This window comes from Rhinoraja longicauda, chromosome 25 (assembly GCF_053455715.1).
Source record: "Rhinoraja longicauda isolate Sanriku21f chromosome 25, sRhiLon1.1, whole genome shotgun sequence".
Classification (NCBI taxonomy): Eukaryota; Metazoa; Chordata; class Chondrichthyes; order Rajiformes; family Arhynchobatidae; genus Rhinoraja; species Rhinoraja longicauda.
Genome location: NC_135977.1, coordinates 26,510,386 through 26,537,408, shown reverse-complemented (window position 1 = coordinate 26,537,408; position 27,023 = coordinate 26,510,386). Strand labels below are relative to the sequence as shown.

At 41.1% G+C, this 27,023-nt stretch overlaps 1 protein-coding gene across 2 annotated transcripts; it reads left to right on the top strand.

The window, feature by feature from the left end:
- Window positions 1–106: 106 nt before the first annotated feature.
- slc8b1 (solute carrier family 8 member B1) lies at window positions 107–26,592 on the top strand. Of its 2 annotated transcripts, none has more exons than XM_078421202.1 (16): window positions 107–317; window positions 898–1,108; window positions 6,649–6,801; window positions 8,808–8,860; window positions 10,151–10,209; window positions 11,345–11,449; window positions 12,490–12,657; window positions 12,787–12,897; window positions 15,705–15,761; window positions 16,326–16,462; window positions 17,244–17,385; window positions 20,810–20,931; window positions 22,299–22,452; window positions 24,146–24,226; window positions 24,310–24,374; window positions 25,788–26,592. In XM_078421202.1, exons 2-16 carry the CDS (start codon window positions 911–913, stop codon window positions 25,974–25,976), a joined length of 1,794 nt encoding a protein of 597 aa, XP_078277328.1. In that variant the 5' UTR covers window positions 107–317; window positions 898–910; the 3' UTR covers window positions 25,977–26,592. The 2 variants fall into 2 exon arrangements, with proteins under 2 accessions (XP_078277328.1, XP_078277329.1); XM_078421203.1 differs by having other exon boundaries at window positions 149–218.
- The last annotated feature ends 431 nt before the right edge of the window (window positions 26,593–27,023 follow it).

The window sequence follows — 27,023 nt, the reverse complement described above, 5'->3', positions numbered from 1 at the left end:
TGGCCCCGCCGGCCCCGCTCGCGTCACGTGATTCCATCACCCCGCCTGCCTCGCTCGCGTCACGTGACCCGGGCTGTACCGTCATGTAGCCATCTGCATGCTTGTGCTGCAAATGCTATCTTTATATATATAGATGTATACACACACACATTATCAACGTTTGCCCGACGGGGTTTTTTTGCATTTTTTTCCACAGCGCGAAATGCAGCAGGTACCAGGTAAACAACGTGATTGCCTTGGTGCATGTGTCAAATGGCAATGATTGGAAGTTGACGGTGAACACTCAACGCCTGACGGTGAACACTCAACGCCTGACGGTGAACACTCAATGCTTGCTGTTTCAGGACGCAGATTTCCCTAAATTGTCCCGATGTTGATGTTGCCTTCCCCTCTTGGTCTCGTGGGTTAATTGGAGCTGAGCTGATTTAATTGGGGAGATGATAAGGACATACAGAGCTGCTGTTGTATTGAAGAGTCATTTTCTTGTGGAGTTGGGGAGGTGATTCATCAGTAAGTTCTCCAGAGGAGAGGAGAGGAGAGAGAGGGGTTACGAATGGGGAAACAATAGTCAAAGGATAGAAGTGCAATGATTTATCTCTAAATAGTTGTTGATGTGAATCTACAATCTCAACATTGACCCATGGTATTTATTTATTGTAATATTTACTTCCTGCTGTAAACAATGAGCGTTCGAGCCAAGCTATAACCTGCTTTTATGTTCTCTCTTTATTTGCATGAATCAACTGTGCCAGCTGTTTCTAAATCAGAGATGGAAACGCCTTCTGAGTTCATTAACGTTAATGAAATTAGCCCTTCCCCGGCGACTTCCCATTCATGTAATGAACGCACAGTGGTAATTGCAAATTAAAAGTGCATTGACCCGTGTTCTTTCTGTAGACTGAACAGTGACATGAAGACGAGAGGCGTTGCTGCGATTTGCTGTCTGCTCTTGCTCGGGACTGCCCAGTGCCGTTCACGTGAGCCCACGGGAGCGGCGGAATCGCATCCACTTGCCAACATGGCTGGAATAATTCAGCCTTATTCTTCTGAAAACATCTTTAATGCAAGTTCGCTACATCTGTTTGAAGGCACCGGTCGGTCAATGGAGGTATGTTCTGCATGCCTTGACACCAAATGTTGTACAGTAATGTAGCAAAGCGGTTTCTCCCCCCCCCATATCTATTTCAATGTTTCTGTAATGGTTTTAATATCAAGAGTTGAAGGGACACTTTGCCATGTCCAGCTATTTATATCTTTGGCCTGACCGAAGCTGGGAATGACTTTTGTTGATCTTTTACAATTAATTGCGTGGTGCTTTTTAAACGCTGCGCTCTTGCTAATAATTAACGACCTGCCTTTATCGCCAGTATCACAGTGGTAACTGTGGTTGGTAATGTTCTTCCTGAATGAGTGCGATCGCTCAAAGATTGTGACTGCCCGTCTTCAGGGTGGCGGGGGGTTGTGTTCATTGGAGACATTCTAATCCATCTTTGAAGGGGGCGGCGACACGTTAATTATGGCGCTATTTGCAAAGTGTTCGTGGAGTACCCTACCCAATATTTATGGCAGTTGACCTTCGGTTTGTGGCACGTTGCTGTTGTGGGCATACAAGATCTAGTATGGGGGTTGGGGTGAATTATTTTATTTTCATGCCATGGTTAAAAGATAGTTTTGTTGGTCCTCAGTTAATAACTAAAGCAACAGCTAACACTCTGAGTATTGGGCCATGCTATCTAATGCCAACACTGGCCAGAGAACAGTATGCTCACAATATGGGTAAAGACAAATGTTGTGAATGTATCCTTGTTGAATGCCTGCTAAACCTTTTCTCTTGGGATGGGGAAGGGTGGCCTACAACAACAAAAAAAGTCCAAGACTTATTTATTTCTTGAGTACCATAAATAATCCAAGGTTTGCTCTAAAATGAGTTAAATAATAGATGATAGTTTATCCCCTTGAAACGATCGGTTAAACCGATATGCAAACACTATTTGCAACAATGCTTTTCAGTTGTTGAGCAGCAACCTTTTGCCCCTACCCTTCCAGTTAGTGGCATTTTAATTTTAGACTTTCCTGTAATAGTCTTTGTGGTGTTCCCCTTGGCGGGCTGAACTCTGAAACTGCAAGGTGTTGCCTTGCATTAGTGGCACAGTTGTCCAGCAGGTAGTGCTGCTGCCTCACTGCGCCAGCGACCCCAGTTTGATTCTCCCCTCTGCTGCTGTCTGTGTGGGGTTTGCATTTCCTCCCTGTCGATTTCCCGAGTTTTCCCATTTCCTTCTCTGTCCCAAACACTTACTGTTCAGTAGATAAATTGGCCGCTGTAAATTATTTAGACCTCTGGAGGTCTATGTAGTAGAAGAATTGGGATGAAGTTGTTTGGCATGAGAGAGAATCTTGCAAAGAAATACACTGGGGAATGGAAGTGCTCTGAGATGGCACTTGATGATGGCCCTCTGTCATGGGGAAGATTTTTTATACCTGTTCTTCCAGTTGCGGTCTTGGTTTTGATCCTTGTCAGACTGCTTCTTGGTAGATCCAATGAATGACTGGATCTGTTGGTTTCCTCGTTTCAAGTAATCTGATTTGTACACTGCATCCACAGCAAGCCATGTTAATGATTGGGGAAAATGCCATAAACCAAATTGGTTGTCATTCCAAAGTAAGAAATAAGGTGGTTGTTGGTTTCAAAACTTGAATATCTTTGAGTAATCACAAATTTCTGATATCTATATACTAAAACTCTCATTTGTTTGTTTGTTCCTGAACTACAGCCAAAACAGTACATGATAGTGTGACAATTTTAGGCCCACTTTACTCACCGTCGTCCCTTTGTCCAAATGGAAGAAGTTTCATTGAAATCGGTCATATTTTTAAAGTTATTCAATAGACAATAGACAATAGACAATAGGTGCAGGAGTAGGCCATTCAGCCCTTCGAGCCAGCACCGCCATTCAATGCGATCATGGCTGATCACTCTCAATCAGTACCCCGTTCCTGCCTTCTCCCCATACCCCCTCACTCCGCTATCCTTAAGAGCTCTATCCAGCTCTCTCTTGAAAGCATCCAACGAACTGGCCTCCACTGCCTTCTGAGGCAGAGAATTCCACACCTTCACCACCCTCTGACTGAAAAAGTTCTTCCTCATCTCCGTTCTAAATGGCCTACCCCTTATTCTTAAACTGTGGCCCCTTGTTCTGGACTCCCCCAACATTGGGAACATGTTATCTGCCTCTAATGTGTCCAATCCCCTAATTATCTTATATGTTTCAATAAGATCCCCCCTCATCCTTCTAAATTCCAGTGTATACAAGCCCAATCGCTCCAGCCTTTCAACATACGACAGTCCCGCCATTCCGGGAATTAACCTAGTGAACCTACGCTGCACGCCCTCCATAGCAAGAATATCCTTCCTCAAATTTGGAGACCAAAACTGCACACAGTACTCCAAGTGTGGTCTCACCAGGGCCCGGTACAACTGTAGAAGGACCTCTTTGCTCCTATACTCAACTCCTCTTGTTACGAAGGCCAACATTCCATTGGCTTTCTTCACTGCCTGCTGTACCTGCATGCTTCCTTTCATTGACTGATGCACTAGGACACCCAGATCTCGTTGAACTCCCCCTCCTCCTAACTTGACACCATTCAGATAATAATCTGCCTTTCTATTCTTACTTCCAAAGTGAATAACCTCACACTTATCTACATTAAACTGCATCTGCCATGTATCCGCCCACTCACACAACCTGTCCAAGTCACCCTGCAGCCTTATTGCATCTTCCTCACAATTCACACTACCCCCCAACTTAGTATCATCTGAAAATTTGCTAATGGTACTTTTAATCCCTTCGTCTAAGTCATTAATGTATATCGTAAATAGCTGGGGTCCCAGCACCGAACCTTGCGGTACCCCACTGGTCACTGCCTGCCATTCTGAAAGGGACCCATTTAGCCCCACTCTTTGCTTTCTGTCTGTCAACCAATTTTCTATCCATGTCAGTACCCTACCCCCAATACCATGTGCCCTAATTTTGCCCACTAATCTCCTATGTGGGACCATGTCGAAGGCTTTCTGAAAGTCGAGGTACACCACATCCACTGACTCTCCCTTGTCAATTTTCCTAGTTACATCCTCAAAAAATTCCAGTAGATTTGTCAAGCATGATTTCCCTTTCGTAAATCCATGCTGACTCGGAATGATCCCGTTACTGCAATCCAAATGCTCAGCAATTTCGTCTTTTATAATTGACTCCAGCATCTTCCCCACCACTGATGTCAGACTAACTGGTCTATAATTACCCGTTTTCTCTCTCCCTCCTTTCTTAAGAAGTGGGATAACATTTGCTATCCTCCAATCCACAGGAACTGATCCTGAATCTATAGAACATTGAAAAATGATCTCCAATGCTTCCACTATTTCTAGAGCCACCTCCTTAAGTACTCTGGGATGCAGACCATCAGGCCCTGGGGATTTATCAGCCTTCAGTCCCATCAGTCTACCCAAAACCATTTCCTGCCTAATGTGGATTTCCTTCAGTTCCTCCATCACCCTAGGTTCTCCGGCCCCTAGAACATTTGGGAGATTGTGTGTATCTCCCTCACATTTTAATAGTTTAAATCTATCTTTTAGGGAGGGAGGGGGGAGGATAAGGGGGGCTGAGGGGGATGGAGTGGGGGAGGAGGGAGGATAAGGGGGACTGAGGGGGGTGGAGGGAGGGGGAGGATAAGGGGGATGGAGGGGGGAGGGGAAGGTGAGGAGAGGGTGCTGCACCAATGCAGGTTTGGGCCCAACGGGTCCACTTGGTCTGGTGGCTTTAAAAAAAAAAATCTTGCTTGGTACCCTTTCCATGGGTGTCCTGGTTTGGATGTGCCGTTTGATATCCAGCAATAGAGATAATTCATTTGTGTAGCATCTTTCACACATCTGGTCATTGTCTGAAAATGGCAATGATGTGGGATCTGGTCATACGTCAGCCAACCCTCGTACAGCAAGATCCCACAAACTGGAGTAAAACTGACCACCATTATTGTGTGGAAAGGAACTGCAGATGCGAGTTTATACTTTAGATAGACGCAAAATGCTGGAGTAACTCAGCGGGTCAGGCAGCATCTCTGGCAAAAAGGAATAGGTGATGTTTCTGGGTTGTAAGCTGCCCAAGCGAAATGTGAGGTGCTGTTCCTCCAATTTACGTGTGGCTTCACTCTGACAGTGGAGGAGGCCCAGGACAGGGTCAGTATGGGAAGGGGAATTAGTGTTTGGCAACATGGGAGATCGAGATTACAATTATCGTTGGAGGATCTCTCATACTGACCCCTCTCTTTAGAATATGGTTTATTCTCTGGGTTTTTACCTGAACACGCAAACTCGCTTAACTTGTACTGCAACCTGTAACATTCAAAGTTCTGCCATTTGGCATTGTGCCCAGGTGCATTTTTGTAAGTATTTCAATTTAAAATTCTCACTAGGATTTTGGGGCAAGCATAACTTCCATGTGAAGATCTGTCAAATGTTAATTTTAAAGAATCGAGTAAATTGTCCTGGACGAGGGGGAGCTAATTAAGGGACTTGTGTCTCTTAATCCAAACCTAAATCTTGACTCGCTGAAATGGTTTTTAAAATTTAGCCTAACTAACTTCTTTCGTGTCCATCACTTAAATGTTACATCACTGTCATCGTCCGTCCTGAAAAGGGCACAAGCTTCCTGCGACAATCGGTGGGAGCCATCGCTTTTACAATAGATGATGGTGGTAGCAGAATTAGCTCAGGACACTTCCAGTTTCCAGCCCCGTGACGTGGGCACTTCTGCTATGGGGCCAGCCTAACTATAAGATATGATCTGATATTATAAATGTAGTTTGGTTGCATTGACTCAAATTGCAGTTTAAGTAAAAATGTCCATAACTTCTCAAACTGTTTTTCACCCATTTCACAAAAATTGACTCGCTTTAATTTGAATGTATACCTGCCACTGACAAGTCATGTTATTCAATAATAATGGCTGCATTTAAATCAATCACAAAGTGCTAGAGTAACCTGATGGGTCGGGCAGCATCTGTGAGGGAATAGACGGGTGATGTTTTGAGTTTGGGGTCCTTCAGAATGATGAAGGGTTGTCTGAATATTCCCTCCAAGGATCCTGGCTGATCATCTGCATTACCCTGGTATTTTGTGTTTTGCTTAAGATTCCAGCATCTGCTATTCCTTCTGTCACCTTTATCAATGTGGCCTACAGTCAAGTAATTTCACATTTTGACAGTGCCAAACACTAGAACGAATGGGACTTTATCATGAAGATAGACACAAAGTTGGAGTAGCTCTGGGTCCGGCAGCATCTCTGGAGAACTGGAATAGGTGGTGTTTTGGATCGAGAGACCCTTCTTCAGACTGAGAGACATGGAAAAGAGAAACGAGAGAGATATATGGTGATGTAGAGAGATGTAGAACAAATGAATGAAAGATAAGCAAAAAGTAACAATGATCAAAAGTAACAATGATCAAGAAAGGGAGGGAGGTGTCTGAGATGGTCCAAGTGAATTTGAGCGCAGGATGGAATTGGTGGTGGTTAATGAAGTCCATGAGTTCTGCATGGGTGCGGGAGGTAAATGTTGAATATGACAGAATCCGCTAACTATATTTTGTCTCTCTCCTAGTGTCGCAGTGTTGTGCATCTGAATGGGTCCCAGTGGTGTTCATTTGTAAAAACTACCGAAGACTGCAAAATTGGGAGCGGCTTTATTGATTACCTCCAAGGTGCTGTCTGTGGCTTTTGCCACGATCTGTTGCCTCTGGCCATTGTGCTGTATGTAAGTGGTGCCAATATTGGTAGAATTGAGTGAATGCAAAGATTGTTGTCAATTGTCATTAGTATCACGGACTGATAAACTATGGCAGTCAGTTTTGCATTGTATTAACAACCGAAATAGCTGCATCTGGCAGAAAAATGTTCTAAACCGCTTTCTCCAATGTTCTCGTCTGAATTTCCACAAAAATATGGAGGTTGCAAATGTGTTAACTACTCTTCGCTGGCATTTTCCAGCCTGCGCTTTAATTTTGGATTCCATGGGATCTAGTGTTGGTCTCAAGTCAATGAATTCCTCCAGTACTGCACACAGCCACGGAGTTATATAGCATACGATGGACCCTTCGGCCCAACATGTCCATGCTAACTAAGATGCCCCATCTATTCAAGTCCACGTGCTGGCCCTGCACCAGTTTAGACCTGGAACAACTCAAATAAAGTGGAGTGTCTGTGGGGCACGAGGTGATGGTTAACATTTTTTAAGTTGTAAATAATGGGGTTGTAGTTTAGCTGGCTCTTATGTCGAGAGTTTCCGATGCAAGAAGTTGGTTGGGGAGGAGGGAGGCTTGACCCTTTATGAATAAAACTTGGCAATTTCTATCAACAAGTTTCATCTTTTTCTTGGCTGTCTTTCAGCCCTCTGATCAGAACTTCAGAACTAGAATAGTACATCACAGCAATAGACTTTTCAAACCATGCCTGTGCTAGCCACGTTAGCATTCCGAACTAATCCTATCTGCCTGTGTTGTCAACCCTCGGCCTCCAATGCTGCAGGAAGCCTGCCCTCCTATACAATTTCTTTAGCCATGCATTCAACTGTACTATCTTACCATCATCCATTTTCTAGGCTCTCCAGTAATAATTATTTAAGACTCTAAAATGTTCTATCTCTTAACCCATCTCACTATGGGCTTCATGCTTTCTGTTAGGCCGCTTACTGTTTTAAATCAAGAGCTCCTGTTATCCTCGGCCAGTGATTTACTTTTTGTTTCCTTTTAAGATTTAGCAGTTCGTTCTACAGGTTTCTTTTGGATCATGGGCATGGCTTCCCCTCTCTTTATAAGCAATTTGAATTATGAACAGAGATATTTCTTGGATTTTTTAATGCAACAGTTCACCCATTACTCTACTAATTTGACCTAACATGTTTGCTGATTTGTGTGACAATCTTTCCAATGATCGTTCATGCACGCTGTGGGTAACAGAGTGTATTAGATTCAAGATTCAAAATTCAATTTATTGTCACATGTACCAATTAAGGTACAGTGAAATTTGAGGTACCTTACAGCCATTCTAAGTGAAAAGCAACAAGACACACAGTCGCATGAAGTAAAATTTAACATTAGTAATTGTCATGGGATTAGTCAGTGATTATCAATGTTGATTTCAAACCCAAATTTTGCAACGCTCACAAAAAACCACAAATGGATTTTTCAGTTGATGTAACTGATTAATGTTTGAGGATCTTCAACTGATCTTTCCTGTTCATTATGTGGATTTGCGCTGTAACACTGCCAGTTTACAAGATCTTCTTATCTAGTCCACATCACAAGATTAGGGGGAGTCCACATCACAAGATCAGAAATTGTCCAGCCAGAGCTGAACGCACTTCTCGGCATCTGCAAACAATGGCATCTTGTGCGTAGTGGTGGAAAGATTGGTGGAAACAGGGCCGCGGCATGCACGCTCTTACCTTGGCGCCAGTTTACAAGATAATTCATTAAAATCTTGAGTTAGAACTGCATAAAACCCAAGTTAAATAACTTCTATTTTTTTGCATTGGGTTACCCTTGATATACCGTTTTTGGGACAAGTGTTAAATTGATTCTTTTTGGAGAATTTGTACGTTGGCACTAGTGCAGACAAAATTGTACATTGGACTGGAATGCAAGTAGCTGCATTCAAATTGTTTAGGGTTTGGATTAGAGTTTCTAACATGCTTGACAATAAAAGGTAGGATTTGTAAAGTAAGGTCCAACAGCATCTTCATACTTTGTTTTTTTCCCACAGGCAGTTTGGCTGTTCTATCTATTCATGTTCCTTGGAATAACAGCAGAAAAATTGTAAGTATTGATTTTTGGTGCTTAATATAATTCCTTACCTAAACTGAATCTTTTGCTGTGACTCTTACCCACTATTTCAGCATAACGTTAAATTGTATGGGAATTTTGTTTATTCTGTTCCCTTTTTGCAATTATTGAATTGGATTTTAAGATTCCTGAATTAAAAAAGATTTTAGTGCTTTCTGCTCTTCAGTTTGTAAAAAAACAAAAACTTTTCTTCTAATCCTCAAATTAAGATTCAAATGCCATATAGTCAAAGGCAATTGACTGAGGTCAGATTTCTGAGATTGCTTGTAAATCAAGTAGAGATGTTGTTTCTGCTTCAATCTAATGCAGAACCTTACCAGGCTAAACTATGCAGACAAAGTTTTGTTTGTTGAACGGTGGTATTTCCCTCATGTTCTAAAACACCACGTGGCAGGGAATTGTTGGTCAGACACTCCAGATTTTGGTGAGATCACGATTTATTCTGTTCTGCAGCTCTGTGATAAAGAGATCACAATAGATAGGGATACAAAGTGCTGGAGTAACTCACTGGGTCAAGCACCATTTCTGGAGAACATGAATAGGTGATGTTTTGGATTGGGACCTTCTTCAGACTGAAGACCCGAAACATTGCCCATTCCTACCTTCCAGAGATGCTGCCTGTCCCGCTGAGTTACTCCAGCATTTTGTGCCCTTCAGACTGTTTGCTGGGGGAGAAAGCCGTGAGTGAGGAGAGGCAGGACAAAGTGCGTCAGGCAATGGGTGAACAAAGGTGGTTTGGATAGGTAGATGTTGGAACAATGGGTGAAGTGATTAAGGCTAGATATGAAAAGGATACAAAAGGCAAGAAGAGGAGTGAAATGTAAGGTCAGGTAGCGATATTGGTGGGAGGGAAGAGGGGTCAGGAGAATGGGTGTGGGGAGGGGCACAGGAAAGGGGGGTGGGGGGTATTACTTGAAATTGGAGAATTCAAATAACTCAATTTTGTACATGAAATGTTTTCACTACCCCCTTCAAAATCTTTCCCTGCTCTTGTTTTGTTTTTCTCTGGGAATATTCTCTGGGTTAGATCTAGGGTTGCTAGTTCTAGGAATAATTAACTTAGTCCACATTGTGTGTGCTGTTTCTAGAAAATCTATCTACATGGTACAGTCATTTCTTCATGCAGTAAATTTTGTGATCTTTACCCACTTTTAAAATATGTTCCTCATCAGCAATGGAGCTAATTATAATTTGTGGATCCTTACTGTTCTGATCGTCAAACAAATTCTAAAGGCAAATCTCATTCATTTTGTTTCTCTTTAGCTTCTGCCCAAATCTGGCTGCCATATCGACAAGTTTAAAGTTGTCACATAATGTGGCAGTATCCTTTTTATCAGCCGTTAAATACCTGGATGTATTCAAAGCTTACTGTTTTAGCGAGTGGAGAAAAGCCGTTGTCCACGCACATCACACCATACCAGAGTATAACCGGTTATTCAAAAGAATGAATGAATACTTTATTGTCGCATGTGAAAAGTCACAGTAAATTTCTTTGTTTTGTATACCCAAGGTATGCAAACGGTTGCCACATAAAGGGTGCCTACAAAGTACCCCTCGCCGGGTCCTCCTTTGTTCTCTTCCCCCCCCCCCCCCCCCATCACAGTTCCCCATGTCGGGTCCTCCTTTGTCCCCCTCCCCCCCCCCCCCACCCCACGGCAGTCCCACCACTTTGGTCTCAAACTATTTTGCCTCCACATTTCATCTTAATTTCAGTTGTTGACATCCATTGTCCAGCTGTTCTTGTTTTACTATAATAAGGACTGCCTTGATATTGGAACTAGGCAGCTCTAATGCATACTTGACCCATATATTGGGAATCTTTAAATTCCATGTTAGGAAAAGCTGTTGATTTTTAAAATTTGATGTTGTGTCTGTTCCAAATTGCCCTGCTTGCTCCTGATATTTTTGATCAACTTAAATGAACTTGTAATAATTGGCCAGCCAATGTCCTGCTTGTGTGAATTGCCAGATGTTTGACTGTGTGTAACTATTCTCCTCTATCTCGTGTTACTTACTCACATGTGAATGGTCCACGAGCAAGAGGTTTACAGGCAATTGTCAACCTTTTGAAAACCAGGTCAAAGTTACTGAGAAGTATAGTTAAGTTGCCTGGAAGGATTTAATTGCATCTTGTTCTGTGGTTGGGTTATTGCATTGAGCTTTGAGCTATGTGCATGCACTCCCAAAGTTTGACACGCGAGTCAAAAACCTGTCTTTTCTAAATAACCTTCCAAATATACCTTTCATATCAAATGTGATTTGTTATCATTAACTAATATTAATATTGTTCACATTGGGATGTTCAAAATAGTTCCCAATTTTCAGCTCTTAACTTCTGCACTCAAGACCTGTTTTAATTAGCTCGAGGTAATTGAGATTTGGTTTATTTGCAAAGATATTTCTGACTTGTACACCACTTATTTATTCATCACGTGGCCTTGACTGAGCATATTCATGGTGTCACTTTCCTTGCCCTTGGTAATGGAGCTCCTGATCTATTCAGTGCAATGGCAGCCTTTTCTGATACGAGGACAGCAAGCCTGGCGATTGGGGCTTTGTTTGGTAAGTTGTTTATCTTTCACTTGGCTAATTAACATGTCCCCGTGATCGTGTGGGTTATCTCCAACAACTTCTGTTTCCTCCCACACTCCAAGGACGTAGAGGTTTGTAGGTTAATTGGCTTGGCGTAATTGTCCCTAGTGTGCATAGGACAGTGCGGGGATCGCTGGTCGGTGCGGATCCGGTTGGCCAAAGGGCCCGTTTCCACGCTGTATCTCTAAACGAAACTAAACTAATTGGCTATATTTCCAAAATCCAACATGTCAATAACTTTTAAAAGGAAATTTGCCACTTGTAGTGTGTTGCTAAGGGTAATAATGAAGGCAGATTCAGTTATAACATCCAGAGGGAGCTGTGTTGATATTTGAAAAGGGACTTGGTAGGGGAGAGAATGAGAGAGTGGGATTCATTGGATTGCTTCTGTATAGAGGTGATTATGATCGCGAAGAGCACTATAACAATGCTGGTTATAATGCTGATATCCTATATGCAAGATCTTTTTCTTTCCCTTTATTGTGATAAGACGCTTTTAGTTTGAGTTGGTTTATTGTCGCGTGTACTGAGGTACAGTAGTAAAACTTGTGTGCAAACCGAAGGTAGACACAAAACGCTGGAGTAACTCAGTGGGTCAGGCAGCATCTCGAGGGAGAAGGAATGGGTGACGTTTTGGGTCGAGACCCTTCAGACTGATGTCAGGGGAGGGGGCGGGACAAGGATAGGATATAGTTTGAGACAGGAAGACAGTGGGAGAACTGGGGAGGGGAAAGAGTGGGACAGCGGAACTTTCTGAAGTTGCAAACCAATCAGCGAAAAGACGATTCATGATTACAATTGAGATAAACAGTGTTCAGATATATGATAAAGGGAATTATGTGAATAACATTTAGTGCAAGATAAAGCCAGTAAAGTCTGATCGAAGATAGTCCGAAGGTCTTCATTGAGGTAGTTTGTAGTTCGTTGTTGGTCGGGTGGTTCAGTTGCCGAAAGTCGGGAATGAGTTGCTCTGAATACTTTAAGATGTGAACCTTTGTGCTACTTTGCAGGTGCTGGGATATTTGTGACCACTGTTGTTGCTGGAGGTGTTGGGCTTGCGAGACCATTTACAGTGGCATCCAGACCCTTCCTTCGAGACGTGACCTTCTACATGGCGGCTGTTTTCTGGGCGTTCCTGGTCCTCTACTTTGGGAGTATTGATTTGGGACAAGCACTTGGTGAGAAATTTGAGCTGACTTGGGGAATACACGTCCACTGACTTTAGCTTCTGTCAACCCATCCAATATGTAATTCAATATGACTTTCAACTCTCATTGTGAAATTAAATTTATACTTTATCTCCATAGGTTACTTGGCCCTGTATGCCGTTTATGTACTTGTGGTAATCGTAAGCAGTGTAATTTACCAGAAGAGCAAAAACCAGCCACCACCTTCTCTCTCTAACAATCATTCAGAAAGTAAGTGAAATGCCAACCCAATGTTTCATTGGCTGTTTTCTAAATCCCAATGTTTCATTGGCTGTTTTCTAAATCCCAATTAAAATTGCAGAATTTACCTCCTGCCCTCGGTAATAAGAAAGTGGTGGCCACATTAACTTGGTGCTTGGGCAGTTTTACAACCCAGCGGTATGAATATTGATTTCTCTAATTTCAAGTAACCCTTCCCCACCCTCCAGTCATCCTGCTAGCTTCACTGTTCATATCCCTTTGATATCACTTCCACAGCCAACAATGGACCATTGTGGGCTCCTTGGTCATCAGTGCCGGTTCTCATTTGTTTGTACCTTGTCATACCTCAAGATTCCCCCTCCCCTGAAACAGTCTGAAGAGCAGTCTCAACCTGAAACATCACCCATTCCTTTTCTCCAGAGGTGCTGCCTGACCCACTGAGTTACTCCACTTTTTTGTTTATATTTGGTGTAAACCAGCATCTGCAGTTCCTTCCTACACTAAATTGGGTTTTATCTCTTTGAAATGTTTGGTGAAATACACATCTTAGTCGCTTGCTGCATATTTGTACGCTGCTAGTTTTGAGAAGGCAAAGTTTGTATGAATTAATGGTGGCTTTCTTTGTTAACATATAACAACAACTACAGCATGGAAACAGGCCTGTCCGGCCCTACCAGTCCACGCCGACCATTCGCCCTGACCTAGTCTCATCTACCTGCACTCAGACCATAACCCTCTAATCCCCTCTTATCCATATACCTATCCAATTTACTCTTAAATAATAAAATCGAGCCAGCCTCCACCACTTCCGCCGGAAGCCCATTCCATACAGCCACCACCCTCTGAGTAAAGAAGTTCCCCCTCATGTTACCCCTAAACCTTTGTCCCTCAATTCTGAAGCTATGTCCCCTTGTTGGAATCTTCCCCACTCTCAAAGGGAAAAGCCTACCCACGTCAACTCTGTCCGTCCCTCTCAAAATTTTAAAAACCTCTATCAAGTCCCCCCTCAACCTTCTACGCTCCAAAGAATAAAGACCCAACCTGTTCAACCTCTCTCTGTAGCCTAAATGCTGAAACCCAGGCAACATTCTAGTAAATCTCCTCTGTACCCTCTCCATTTTGTCGACATCCTTCCTATAATTTGGCGACCAGAACTGCACACCATACTCCAGATTCGGCCTCACCAATGCTCTGTACAATTTTAACATTACATCCCAACTTCTATACTCGATGCTCTGATTTATAAAGGCAAGCATACCAAACGCCTTCTTCACCACCCTATCCACATGAGATTCCACCTTCAGGGAACAATGCAGTTATTCCCAGATCCCTCTGTTCCACTGCATTCCTCAATTCCCTACCATTTACCCTGTACGTCCTATTTTGATTTGTCCTACCAAAATGCAGCACCTCACACTTATCAGCATTAAACTCCATCTGCCATCTTTCAGCCCACCCTTCCAAAAGGCCCAAGTCTCTCTGTAGACTTTGAAAATCTACCTCACTATCAACTACTCCACCTATCTTAGTATCATCTGCATATTTACTAATCCAATTTGCCACACCATCATCCAGATCATTAATGTAAATGACAAACAACAGTGGACCCAACACAGATCCTTAGGGCACTCCACTAGACACTGGCCTCCAACCTGACATACAATTGTCAACCGTTACCCTCTGGTATCTCCCATTCAGCCATTGTTGAATCCATCTTGCAACCTCACTATTAATACCCAATGATTTAACCTTCTTAATCAACCTTCCATGTGGAACCTTGTCAAATGCCTTACTGAAGTCCATATAGACAACATCCACAGCCTTGCCCTTATCAATTTCCCTGGTAACCTCTTCAAAAAATTCAAGTAGATTAGTCAAACATGACCTTCCAGGCACAAATCCATGTTGACTGTTTCTAATCAGGCCTTGATTATCCAAATAATTATATATATTGTCCCTAAGTATCTTTTCCATTAATTTTCCCACCACAGACGTCAAACTAATAGGTCTATAATTGCTAGGTTTACTTTTAGAACCTTTTTTAAACAAAGGCACAACATGTGCAATGCGCCAATCTTCCGGCACCATCCCCGTTTCTAATGACGTTTGAAATATTTCCGTCATAGCCCCTGCTATTTCTGCACTAACTTCCCTCAATGTCCTAGGGAATATCCTATCAGGACCTGGAGACTTATCCACTTTTATATTTTTCAAAAGTGTCCGTACCTCCTCTTCTTTAATCCTCCTAATTTCCATCACTACTCTACTTGTTTCGCTTACCTCACATAATTCAATATCCTTCTCCTCGGTAAATACCGAAGAAAAGAAATTGTTTAATATCTCCCCCATTTCTTCCGGCTCAGCACATAACTGTCCACTCTGACTCTCTAATGGACCAATTTTATCCCTCACTATCCTTTTGCTACTGACATATCTGTAGAACCCCTTGGGTTATTAACTTTATTAGATTATTAACTTTTCATCTTTCAGAACAGTGATTTTTTTTTTAAGTGATTTCTGCTTTTCAAGTCTTATCTCCTCCAGGACTAGTGCCACAAGCATGTTTTGAGACATTGGACAACGTGTTCAACAATAACTATTTAGCATTATACTTTGCTCTCTGCTACTTCGGTTTTAATAGTAATGCTCTTAAACTAGTGCTACACAGGGCAACATGAAGAGTCTTGACCTGAAACATCACCTGTCCATATTCTCCAGAGATGTGACCAGAGCTGCTGAGTTACTCCAGCACTTTGTGTCCTTTAGAGATGTGTATGCTGTTCGATTTAGTAAACAATATAATTACTGTTTTCCAGTTAATGGCGATGATGATGAGATTCCAATATGTATCAGGAAACCTACACTTGAAGACAGTAAGCACTTTTTCTTGAGCTAAATTGTTAAAACTTCTGTTTTCTCAACATTTTCGCAAGTGTAATAGTCATACAGGCCCATCAGCCTAACTTACCCATGTTGACCAAAATGCCCCATCTACCCTAGCCCTACCTGCCTGTGTTTGCCCCCTATCCCTAGAACATTGTTTTTGAATGTGTAACGTGGAGAATTTACTGAAGTTGGTCTTTCCATGCCATACTTTCAAACCCGTATAAATTGGTTTGTGACGTGGTCTGTTTTTGGCCCATTGTTAAATAATGTACTTGCCAGTTCAATGTAAGGCATTGCAATAGACTTTTGCTTTTGCTGTGGTTTTGCCTTGCAAATCCCATAATGCAGAAGAATCCATCAGAAAAATCCCATCAGTCTGAAGAAGGGTCTTGACCCGAAACATCACCCATTCCTTCTCTCCCGAGATGCTGCCTGACCTGCTGAGTTACTCCAGCATTTTGTGAATAAATCGATTTGTACCAGCATCTGCAGTTATTTTCTTGTATCCCATAATGCAGACCCTGAAATGACCAAAGTTTTTCTTTCTGCAGCAAGCGAGTATCAATCATTAATTGAGACAGAAGAATCAAGATCTACCAAATCCATTTTGCTGGTCTCCCTTAATCCCATCGACTTTCAAAAATGGAGGAGGAAACATTTGCCCTGGAAGATTTTCAAATGTCTGAAGGTGATTTGAGTTTAGTGATACATCGTGGAAACGGGCCCTTTGGCCCACTGTGTCCACATCGACCAGCGATCCCCACACACTTAACACTATCCTACACACTAGAGCCAATTTTTACCAAAGCCAATTAATCTACAAGCCTTTGTACGTCTTTGGAGTGTGGGAGGAAACTGGAGCTCCCGGAGAAAACCCACGAGGTCACAGAAAGAACGTACAAACTCCCTACAGACAGTACCTGCAGTCAGGATCAAACCCGGGTCTCTGGCGCTGTGAGGCAACAACTCTACTGCTGTGCTACCGTGGCACCCTTTAAAATTAGTCATTGAAGCTTAATTCTAAATTGCAGTGTTTGATGCCATTGTTAACGCATTGTGCACTGAGATGCTGAATTTTGCCATTTGATTTCACTTTCGGAGGAAGGCGAAATGTTTTAATGGTCCAGAATGTAAATCTCCAGTGTTTTGTCAAATATTTTGCTTAAATAACTTGGGTGAAGTTTTTAGTTCCCATAATGGCCGCCTCTTTCCTTCCCTCTGCAATCCAAATGGAAAGCTCAGCATGTGAGTTAGTCACGTAACCAAATCACTGTTTATTTTCCACAGCTAAATTTAGTCATCCATTTTTTTCAGTTTTGTTGCTGGTTTCTAGTCTTCCCCATTTCCATTGCCTCCTCCCTCATGCCTTGATTTAGTTTCCTCATTTTAGACTGGTTGTCTGTTCTAATTACAGAAAAACTTTCAATGTTCAACTGCAACTTTCTGACTTTTTCATTTCTCTTTTCCAGCTGCCGATTGAGTTTTTTCTTCTGCTTTGTATTCCTGTGGTTGACTTTGACAAGGGTGATCACAACTGGAAGCGGCCCCTGAATTGTCTACAAATAGTTACCGGCTCGCTTGTCTGCATCCTTGCATTTAAATCTGGCTACTGTAAGAATTTTGTTCCAATCAGTGTTAAAATAAGAGAACTACATTGTAATGGTCAGACAAATCGGGGGTGGGGCATGGTTGAAATTTTGATATCTCAAATTTAGATTTAAAGAGTTCTCCAAAACATCTGGACGTGTGACTAATACAGTTTGCAGAAGGACCATTCGTTGAGTTGCTTTCCTTGTCATTTAGATTTTCTTTAAACTGAATTGTCAGCCAAAAGCAGAACTCTTTCTGAATTTAGGCAACTTGCACAATTGCTGATGTTGTTTTTCCATCCTCGCTTCTCTGCTTACTCATTGAGATAATTGATTCCAGAAGTACATTTTTTCTTTTCCCTCTCCACTGCTGTTTTATTGTTGCAAGTGAGCAAGAGTTTTAGATTGTATATATTGGTTCTTTTTTTTGGTACTTCATGGGAGAATGAGCCATAAATACCGGTGCTGTGAATGAATTAATTGCAGTTAATTAATGTACTTTCAGCATGACTAACGGGGTCAAATGACTTGCACTGGAAATTCCCAACATTCCATCAGGGGATTTGGAAGCTGCTTTGTGGTTTTAATGTCTGCCAATTTAAATCTAGTTCAGTACAATTTACATAAAACCAATTCGGCTGCAATTGGTTTAGGTTTAGTTTAGAGATAGAGTGCGGGGGCAGGCCCTTCGGCCCACAGAGTCTGCACCAACCAGCGATCCTCGCACATTAACACTGCCCTACACACACACACACTAGGGACAATTTTACATTTTATACCAAGCCAATTAACTTACAAACCTGGATGTTTCTGGAGTGTTGGAGAAAACCAAAGATCTCTGACAAAAAAATCCATGCAGGCCACGGGGCGAACGTACAAACACCAGAAAAAACTAGCACCGTTGTCAGGATCGAACCTGGGTCTCTGGCACTGTAAGGCACTAGCTCTACTGTTACGCCACCTTTGTTTTGCTTATTGCTGCAATGTTGATTTGAGATTGATCTTTTGATTTTAGACTATCTTGTGGCCAAAAGCTATGCTAGGAAGCAGAGGAATTTAAAATCTGACCAATGGTAAATTCTGAGGTGTATTATAATGATGCATTTTTTAATGGAGACCAAAATTGGTGAAACCAGTTTATGAATATCTGGTAGCTTAATAGATTATCATTGGACACTATAAAAATGTAATATCTCGGGGCAAATATATATTTACAATTTCTTTGAGGCAATAAATGTGAAATGTGCAAGGGCAATGGTGTGGCACTGCTAATAGTTCTTAAATCTATGATCTAGGTTCCATTCTAATCTCTGCTATGTTGGTGAAGTTTAGATGTTCTTTCTCTGACTAGGTTCCCTTGGGTGTGTTCATTTCCTCCTCCATCCCAAAGACTTCTCTAACTTCAGATAGTTCCTCTTTCCCTCTCTATCCCCTCCCCTTCCCAGTTTGCCCTCTAGTCTTCCTGTCTCCTACTACATCCTATCTTTGTCCCACCCCCTCCTCTGACATCAGTCTGAAGAAGGGTCTCAACCCGAAAAGTCGCCCTTTCTCTCCAGAGATGCTGCCTGGCCCACTGAGTTATTCCAGCATTTTTTGTTTACAGCCCAAAGACATGTAGTTGCCAATTTAATTTACCACAAAATTGTCTCCAGTGAGTGGTAGAATCTTGGTGCGGTGAGGAAGACTGAATTGATAGGATTAGAGTGAGCAAATGTGCTAGGCTGTTTGATGTTTAGCATGGACTTGGCGGGCCTGTTTGACTGTAGCTCTGTAACAAATAGAATTGGTCTCAAATGAAGTGCAGGCTCCTGTCAGATTTGATGACTGCACTCAAGGACTGTCTGTTTCCATACTTTATCCTGCACATTTCATAACGTATTCATGGTTGCAGTGGTATGTTAGCATGGAAAAGTGAATGATGACGAAATGACTGGAATAAATTGATGGTATCACAATGCTGGAATAACTCAGCGGGTCAGGCAGCATCTCTGGAGAGAAGGAATGGGTGAGGTTTCGGGTCGAGACCCTTCAGACTGATGGGAGGGGGTGGGATAAAGAAAGGATGTAGTTGGAGACAGGAAGACAGTAGGAGAACTGGGAAGCGGGAGGGGAGAGAGGGACAGAGGAGCTTTCTGAAGTTAGAGAAATTAATGTTCATACTGCTGGGGTGTAAGCTGCCCAAGCGAAATATGAGATGCTGTTCTTCCAATTTGCGGTGGGCCTCACTATGACAATTGATCACTTTCTTCACAAAATGCTGGAGTAACTCAGCAGGTCAGGCAGCATCTCGAGAGAGAGAAGGAATGGGTGACGTTTCGGGTCGAGACCCTTCTTCAGACTTTCAGACTTGTTGATCACTTTTTGGTCAACATGCCTCTGATTGGTGCCACAAAAAAATACACTGGGTCTTTGACATTTTTATAGTGAATTGGAACACACTTGGTTTAATGTCCTTCTGAAGGTCGGGTTTTGAACTCCAGACCTATCAATGTAATTAATACCCAACACCCCTTGAGGTCTCAAAAACCATTTAATTCAAGCAATGGACTTTGTCAATGATAGCAACATTTCACACAACTTTACAGACTGCAGTTAGGGTCTTGACCTGAAACATCACCCATTCCTTCTCTCCAGAGATGCTGTCTAACCCACTGAGTTACTCCAGCATTTTGTGTCCCTCTACAACTAACTGACTACCTGCCAGGGGATTTGAATGGCAGTATAAGGAAATCGTGCCACGACTTTACAATAGCTTGAGATCGCAAGAGTACCAGTGCAGAATCTGATTTCTGTATCTGGAAGATGCACTTGGTTTTGAGCTGCTTGTTTTTAAAGGATACATTTGCCCTTTGATTTGGCACAGAGAATTTGCCTGTCTGAAATGGGATTGAGTATCTGTCCTATAAAGAGCAAGATTAGCCCATAGTTTTGAACACCCAAGGGAACTAGGATGCAGGGTGTGATGGAAGGAACTGCAGATGCTTGTTTAAACCGAAGGTAGACACAACGTTGGAGTAACTCAGCGGGTCAGGCAGCATCTCTGGAGAAAAGGGTTAGGTGATGTTTTGGGTCTGAAGAAGGGTCACCTATTCCTTTTCACCAGAGATGCTGCCTGACTCGCTGAGTTACTGCAGCTTTCTGTGTATCTTCAGGATACTGGGTTATCAAGTTAGAAAGGTGAACATGAGGCAAGATTGCTAATGTAATTGATTTTTTGGGTTAGAGTGTAGTAAGTGGGGAAATAAGAGTATCTTAAGGCTTATCACTACTTTTTGTATCTTATAAAGTTCAGAAAAATGGGTGCATTTTTCATTGGACTTTAATGTGATGGACAGGTTGCATGAGCTACATTAATTGTATGAAGATGTTTCTAAATTGGTTAATCTACAGAAATATTGTCTGTAGTCTTTGCATGAGATTATTTAACTAGAATTTATTTTCTTTAGATGGATTGCTGCTCATCCGTGGCCAATATCCTGTGTGGGCCGTTGTTCTGGTGATTACAGTAGTTTTAGCAGCGGTAATTTTCTTCTCCACAAAAAATGAGGAACCACCAAAGTTTCACTGTGTAAGTCATCCATCCAGTTTTCATGAAACGTGTTGTTCTACATTACTGGGCCAATGCTATCTTAGATCCAAGCCCCACTTGGAATTCAAACTGAAAAATAGTTTCTTTCTGTTGTTAATTGCATTCCAAAAATTCCTTTACTGTTAAAGGTATTAACTTCCTCTTACCCAACCAACACCTTGGTGGAATCTTAACATGTCTCCAAAGTAAGAAATAGGTGTTCCTTTATTTCTAGATTAATATATGCATTACAACCACTTTAATTAATCTTTTTAATTGTCCTTAAATGAACATGTAGGCTGAATGGAAAATTATCACTTGATTATGAGCATGTGTGAACGTGATTAGCCTTGTACTTATGAACCACACGATTTCACAATGACTTTGCGGCTGCGTTTTACTACATGATGTAACATTTTCCCTTGATCATTCATTATTAATTTCTCTTGTCTTCCTGTTTAACAGTGATTTTACTTTAATTTATTCTCTGCGGAGTTTTATTTTCTCTGCCTGAATTTGGGCAGAATCTTGGTTCATGGTTACTGGTAGATCTCCAGATACATTTGTTCTTGACGCAGTTTGTATTGGAACAAGGAACTGCAGATGGTGGTTTACAAAACAAGACAACAAATTGTTAGTCATAGTGATAGTGTGGAAACGGGCCCTTCGGCTCAACTTGCCCACACTGGCCAACATGTCCCAGCTACACTAGTCCCACCTGCCTGCACTTGGTCCCTATCCCTCCAAACCTGCCCTTGGTTGGGTGGCATTTCAGGGTGGAACCCATCAGTCTGAAGAAGGGACTCTTCTTCAGACTGAAGGGTTTCAACCTGAAACATCAGCTATTTATGTTCTCCAGAGATGCTGCCCTACCCACTGAGTTGCTCCAGCACTTTGTCTCTTTTTTGCATTGTTTCCATATTAGTCTTGTTGGACCTAACTGTCATCTTAAATGAAAGCTTTCTTGTGAATTTGTGGCCTTTGTTTTTTGGAAACTAGGGATTAATGATTTAATGGGGGGTGGGGAGTGAACACAAATCTAAGAATTTAAAACACATGTTATTGTTTTTAATCTTTTGAACTTTTAATTCTACACCATTTTTAGATGTTAAATTCATGACTCCATCTGAAAAGTCGTCTTTGTATTTGTAATTAGATATGCCTTCCTGCACCATTGGTCACCTGACTTTTATATTTTGCCCAAATCGCTTTGACCGTTGCCATTTAAAAATGGTTAAATTCATCACATTTGCAACTATTTTGATTGGAACATTTATTTACTTAATGGGTGAATGTGTAGAACTGCACTTTTCTAAGGTCGACATTCAGTACATGCAAGAAATGACAGATATTTGTCTTTGTTTCAGGTATTTGCTTTTATTGGTTTCTTCTTCAGCATCGTACTGATCAACAGCGTAGCCATTGAGATCGTCGATCTTTTGCGTACCTTTGGAATCATTTTTAACCTGAGTAATACTGTTCTGGGATTGACATTACTTGCCTGGGGAAACAGTATTGGAGGTACGTTATTATTGTCTGGCTAGGGAAGACGATGACACCCAATGTGAAATGGTCAGAAGCTGATCTACCCTTCGGTGCTAATACAGCATGGACTTTGCTGTAGAGACCCCTTCTATAGAATAGATAAACATTTACCAGGGGCTAATACTAAAGTATTAGTTTTGGATAACTTTAATAGCAAAGAGCCAGCATTTGTTTGCAATACAGTGATGTAGAGGTAGAGCTGCTGCTTCACGGCACCAGAGACCCGGGTTCAATCCTGACTGGGTACTGTCAGTGCAGAGTTGGCACATTCTCCCTGTGACAGCATGGATGTTCTACAGTAACCCCCCCATTCCAAAGACGTGCAGGTTTATTGCTTAATTAGCTTCTGTAGGTTGCCCCTAGTGTGTAGGATGCAAAACCGGGATAACATGGAACTAATGTGAATGGAGGATTGATGGTTAGGGAAGACACTGCGGACCGAAGGGTCTGTTTCCACACTGTATCACCAAACTCGAAATCTATACTGAATCGTATGGCCACTTTCAGAACTGAGCTGTGTTTCAATTTTATTTGTAAATATTTATGTTAAACATTTGAAACCTAAATTGTAGTAATATTGTCGCTGCAATAATGGAATAGTGATCCGGAGTCCAACGCCTATATTCAAATCCCACCACGCTAACTAGAGAATTGAAATCTGGTTAATTGAATCAAACTGTACCACAAAATTAGGATCAGTAATAATGGTGACCATGAAACTAATAGATTGTGTATAACCTGTCTGGGTTATGCATGTTCTTTGTTTGGAAAAGAAACCTGCATACCTTGGTCTAACATGCATGATTAATCCTACTGCAATACGGAGGCCATTTTAATATCCTGGGGAATGTTTTGATGGCTCCAGTAATGCATAAAGATGTTGCATGATCCCAGACACGAGTACAGTGGCAAGGATTCTCACTGAGAAACAGCAGTTTGTTGGCAGAATAGAGCTTGATAGCAAACTATCTCTGACCAGCAGCTGAGGAAATGTAATATTTTTATGTCATGAAACATGAGCCTAATGTCAATGCAATGACAGTTTGAAAAAAATTATCAATTCTAAATGTGTAGAACACAAATTGCCCGAATAGCTTATTGGGTCCGTCAGCATCTCTGAAGATGTGTAGGAAAGAACTGCAGAAGCTGGTTTAAATCAAAGATAGACACGCAATGCTGGAGTAACTCAGCGGGACAGGCAGCATCTCTGGAGAGAAGGAATGGGTGACATTTTGGGTTGAGACCCTTCTTCAGACTGAAGATATGGATAGGTGATGTTTTGGGTCAGGACCCTTCAGATGGGTGACCTTAGTCTTGACTAGGGGCAATTTTAAATAAGCTTGTTTACATTAGGGGAAAATGAGTTAAGTGGCATTATAAATATTAAATAAGATTATGAAGGTTGTTTTTAATTTGGGGGAAGTTGTATTTTAACTCTGGATATTTATGCTTTGTCAGGCTACCTTCCTGAAAGCTGAGAGGAACTAAATTTCTGAGAGGAACTAAATTTGTGTGCTAGTGGTGGGTTTCCTTGTTTTAAAGTGAAGGTGGCTGTTTTGGGAACAGCATGCAGATGTTGAGTTTCTCAATGCCACACTTTGAATCAAATTAGTACTTTAGTGGGTGAAGAGTTTGAAGCTGAAATCAACCTGGTGCTTTTCTCCCCCAGATTTGTTCTCCGACATCACAGTAGCTCGACAAGGATACCCACGGATGGCTATTGCCGCATGCTTCGGTGGAATAATATTCAGTATCCTTTCTTGTGGTTTCTGCATTTGGGTATAAAATTCCAAAGGCTATTCAAAGTTGTATGGTTCCTTAATTCCACTGTAGATATGCTGTTTGGTATAGGCTTAAGTGCTCTAATTCAAATGCCCTACAATAATAACGTCCTTGAGGTGTGTACCCATTCTTGCTATATATTTCATACCATGTTTGCATGCTTTTGAAAAGTAAACTTAAAACTGGACTTTTTTGTTCTCTGTATTATCCAGCAAGTTAGAGGAGCTGCAGGCTCTGTATAATGGGAGAGGAATTAAATAAGAAAATTTGGAGTAATTGGTCTGGGGATATTGAATGGCTTTTAACCCAGGATAAATGCTGATTTAGGGTCAAGACATTGCAGTACCTTCGAAGATAGTTGAAGAGCAAAAAAGTTGGGTTGATGAGACAAAATGCTGGAGTAACTCAGTGGGTCAGGCAGCATCTCTGGAGAAATGGAATAGGCGGCGTTTCGGGTCGAGACTCTTCTTCAATGGTTAGGGTTTATTATTGACTCGTGATTAACTGAGATACAGTGAAGTTTTTTGTCTTGCAAGCTATGCAATTCAGTCAGAAAGTGCTATACATCTAAGCTGAAGATGTGTGGGAGGAAGGACAAGAAAACAAAATAATCAGCTGGGGAAAGAAAAATCACTTGATACAAATCCTCATACCTAGAAAGGATATCCAAATGAGCACTTTTAAGAAATAGAAGTGTGTACCAAAGGAAGTAGTTGGGAAGCCAACAATAGAACATTCTTCAAGATTTAAATAGTATCATTGGAAAATGTGATGTTGTTCGTGAGAGTATGTAATTTCTGGAGTTCAAAGATTATACTTTGCAATAAATATTCAGAGGAGGGAGAGAGCTGTGTATATGTGAGGGCTGATCTCATGACTTTGGATGTTGCAAGGCTTGTAACTGAGTAAGAGGGGGTCAAGGATGGAACATGAGGGACTGGTGAATGGAATAAAATGGAGGAAGTGGACATTGATAGAAAATCTGTCTAACTAAGAAGCAAACAATTTCAATAAAGGGATACTATCAAAGGGGCTCTGGAGAAATAGCAATTGAAAACAAGCAGTTGAATTTTTAAAGTACTGCTATAGATCAGAGTTGACATTCAAAGCAGGATTTCCTGAACTAAGGATAGATGATAATGATCCAATGTAATAGGAACATGACTGACTCATTTGAAGTCGATTGCTTATTCCTAAAATACTATAAGCTGCATAAATTGTATGGTTTTAAAGTTTAACAGTGAGATGCTGGCAGGAAGTTTTTTTAAACAGATTGATTTGTCATAAGCCATTTCAATCTACCACGTTTATGTGTTGCAGATGGGACTTTTTAGATTAACCCATTGTGAAAATTGTTATTACATGTGCTTTATAAGCGCATGGCAAAATCTCCTGCAAAGAGTTCCTTTTTTGTATGTGGGTTGAATCCTATTCCATAATTTTGGATGAGTATTAAAACATCTTCCACAGTCTAATCTAATGTAAATTTATACTAGTGCCAAATTTACTAATTTATATTTCTTTCCCAGATCAAATGCGATGGCCTCCTAGATTGGATTCTAGTTGGATCTCTGGGCTTAAGTCTTGTTATGTCATTTATATTGATCCCACTGCAAGGCTTTAAGTTCACACGGTTATATGGTTGTATTTTAGTCTCCTATTATGTAATATTTGTTATAATAGCACTATTGACTGAAGCAGAAATTATACATATTTAAATTATGGTGTCCCTGATATGGGCTGATGTGAAATAATAGTTCTGGCACATTTTGTACACGAATTTATGTTTAAATTATAGCTTTTGTCTGAAAACTAAATGTTTAACTGGAAGATGGTTGGGAAAAGTACTGAACAAAATTTGCACCTTAATTGTTACTTTAAAATCTCATGTTTAATAAAGCTGACAATTTGTATTTTTGATTCTATGTTCATGAGGTTGAACAGAAGGATGTTTACTACAAACGGGCTGCTTCACTTAGATAGTCCATAAATTGCTGAGCAAAGATGGAATACAAGGATCCTTTTTTTCCAAAGCTTAAAATATGTTCACCTCCTCAAACAGAAACAACCCTATTTTCACCACAAGCCTTTATTACTGAAGCTGGAATTCAGTCAGTCACTCACATTGGATGACCATCACATTTGACATCTCTTGATCTTGAGTTTCACTCGTTTATTTGAACTCTATGGATAATTGGGTAACATTTTTTGCACTATTGTAAGGTTTTTTTCAAGCTGCCTCCAATGGGAACAAGGGAATTTTTTTCAAGTAAGATTTATTGTAATGTCTGCCCTTGGCACTATATGACCTCAGAATTGAATTTTATGTTCAATGATATTGCTGTTGTATGACTTTTTACTTGTGAAATAAATTTTACTATTTAAATGTTTGTTACTTGAGTAGTTGAGTGTTTGATGCATGTATATTTTCTATTTTTAAGACGAGTGAATATTTTACAAAACACCAGAGCCTGGATCTCAACATTTTCTGCTTTACCTTAATTGAGGTTGCCAAGGTCACAACATCACAGTTTAGGTGGTGTGGAATTACTTTCTTTCTTTCTTTCTATCATTTTATTTCGTACATGTTAAAAGACATCAATTAAAAAACAAAATAAACAACAACAAAAACAGAAGAAATACAAAGAATTTCATCCATTACTTAACGTCTTTACATGTGCAAAAAGGAGTAGGAAGAAGTGTGAATTTATTTAATCCTACCCCCATTCCCTAATCAATATTTATCAAGTATTATCTATAATAAC

What these genes read in the sequence shown, in the direction of transcription:
- slc8b1 (XM_078421202.1), top strand. Translation starts at nt 911, where the DNA reads ATGAAGACGAGAGGCGTTGCTGCGATTTGCTGTCTGCTCTTGCTCGGG. An exon ending in CTCTGGCCATTGTGCTGTAT is followed by an intron (nt 6,802 to 8,807) that starts GTAAGTGGTGCC and finishes TTTTTCCCACAG; the next exon opens with GCAGTTTGGCTGTTCTATCT. An exon ending in AACCACCAAAGTTTCACTGT is followed by an intron (nt 20,932 to 22,298) that starts GTAAGTCATCCA and finishes TCTTTGTTTCAG; the next exon opens with GTATTTGCTTTTATTGGTTT.